Below are 2,123 nucleotides of genomic sequence, written 5' to 3'. Positions count from 1 at the left end.
AGGTGCTATACAAATAAATTTTATTTACTTTCAACGGTGGATGTTCACATGACACAAGCACACAGTTTCAAAAAGGAAGGTCAGAGTATGTGCAAGTGTTTCCTGAGCCAAAATCTCAGGTTTCAGAGCACCCCAAAAGCCTAAAAGCAGACATTGAGTCCCCATCCACACGTTCCACCTTCTGTTTGTGATGGGGAGCTAATCAGAGGAAAGCTGGTTCAAAGCAGGGATGTTATACTCATTTTACATCATAGGACACATGATGTTGGAGTCTTAGCCAGGCTCCTTCTGTTCCCCATTCCTTATATTTGACATTCCTGGCTTAAAGGGAGGTTGCCTTTAATGCTCCCTGTATCTCTCATGAAATGGACTGAGGGGCCTCACTAGAGTGAAATAAGTATGGATTATTTTAAACCGGAATCAAGAAAAGCCAGACTAGTAGAGCCCAAGAATATGAATGTTGAGCTGTCGAGCAACAACAGGACCTCTTTACTGATTTATACTATGGGGAGGTTTGCAGGGATAGGTAGTGCTGGCATCCCTCTACATATCAGTTATTTTTCATCCTCTGATTGTCTCACAAGACATTCCCTGAAAAAGGCGCTTGCTGTGCTGAAATTAGAGCCTGGGACTAACTACGAGGAACACATGAGTGTATAATTTGGGAGTAGGTCTGGAAGTTGAGGCATCCCAGAGCTCGTATTTTGCTTCACAACGAAATACCCCATATTCATTCATGCAGTGTAACCTCTGGACGCCTTGCATTTATCAAAGCACACAGGATCAAAAACCAACAACAAGCCACATTTTTTGTGTCCCTAGCAGGGAGGCAGATTGTCACACACCATGAGTAACACCACACTAGCACGCACACTCCGTCACCCACTCTACTTTCTAAGCCAACAGCAATTAGACTCAGCTGATTTTTCCTCCTGTTCATGGTGAACCTGTGCCAAACGCTGCTGCTTCTGCTGCCTCACCCACTACTGTGAAGCGGCAGCCTCGCAGCTGATTGGAGGGAGGCTGTGACGACAAACCCGGGCCTGCCAGTAACGTTTTACCTGATAGGCACTCACACTGGTCTAGTCAACCCAGCGCCCTCATCTCCGAGCCGCGTCTGGATCGCTGTATCGAATGCTCACAGCTGATTGGTTCCCGTGCGGAGAGGTGTGTGCGAGCGTGCACGCTGCGCAGGTTTCACCTTTTTTTCAGGTGATGTTTAAAAACTGCAATCGCAGCAAGTGTTGTTAATTAAGTGCACCGTAACGCCACACTACTGCACGTGTAGTCTGGTTCCCATGACAAGACCTTTTTTTCCGCATGTGCAGAGTACCTCCACGTGAAACATCACCGAGCGAACTGGAGTCGGCTATTTTTTAAAAATTCTTATTATTTTAAATCAAAGGCTGACCTCAGTGTGCTTCTCTTAAAGGTTCATATTCTGTCGGCCAACAGGTGACCTACCGGTCAATAAAAGCGCGTGCTGCCGTGAATCCCGGGCTGTGATACACCTACTGTGGCCTCTAAATTCAGCTGCATCCCATAAATTGTCCAGATTCCCTGTGAATCAGCCCCACATCCCCTTAATGTCCCTAAAAAAAGGAAACCCACCACCACAGCCAGTGCAGAAGTCTGCGCTTTTATGTGCAGGGAAAGACCAACGCATGCTTCTCCTTACCTCATCGTCCCTCTGAATGAAATCAGTGATGCTCCCTGTGAGCTCAGTCCTTCGTCCTCAAGTTCGGCTCTAATAGAAACGATCCAGGTCCAGCAATAGCAGCAGATCTGTATGGTTTTGATAGGAAGAAGAAGAAAACAACTGCGAAGCCTGCAGCGGGCTGGACGTGCAGATGCTGAGGGTGGAAAAGGCGAGAGGGTGTGGAAAAATGCTACAAGGATGCCCACAGTTTTCGGGTCTGTCTTTAAAAAAAATAATATTAATAGAAAATAATAATAATTTAAAAAAGATCCTCCTCCGTTGTGTTTCAGGCGGCTGCTGGTTCGGTCGGGGCCACTTCAGAGGGCAGCACGCCGCTTTCCTAAGGACGAGAAGCCGGGCGGAGTGGCTGACAGCGGCTTTTGAGGTGCCATCTTTTCCTGCCTCCAACCACTGGGAGGCTGGA

General features: G+C 47.4%; 1 protein-coding gene across 1 annotated transcript in view; it reads right to left on the bottom strand.

Annotated features, from left to right (window-relative positions):
* Positions 1–2,123, bottom strand: part of evlb (Enah/Vasp-like b) — a 47,885-nt gene extending 45,762 nt beyond the window's left edge. Inside the window, exon 1 of the mRNA XM_005724956.1 lies at positions 1,679–2,123. Within this exon, the coding sequence (XP_005725013.1) occupies positions 1,679–1,683 (5 nt within the window). The 5' untranslated portion in view covers positions 1,684–2,123. The remainder of the gene's footprint in view (positions 1–1,678) is intronic.

The sequence above is a fragment of the Pundamilia nyererei genome, unplaced genomic scaffold, assembly GCF_000239375.1.
Source record: "Pundamilia nyererei isolate P.nyererei 1_Seehausen unplaced genomic scaffold, PunNye1.0 scaffold00013, whole genome shotgun sequence".
NCBI classification, from domain to species: domain Eukaryota; kingdom Metazoa; phylum Chordata; class Actinopteri; order Cichliformes; family Cichlidae; genus Pundamilia; species Pundamilia nyererei.
Note: the sequence above shows the minus strand (reverse complement) of the source record. Positions and strands in the feature narration are given on the sequence as shown.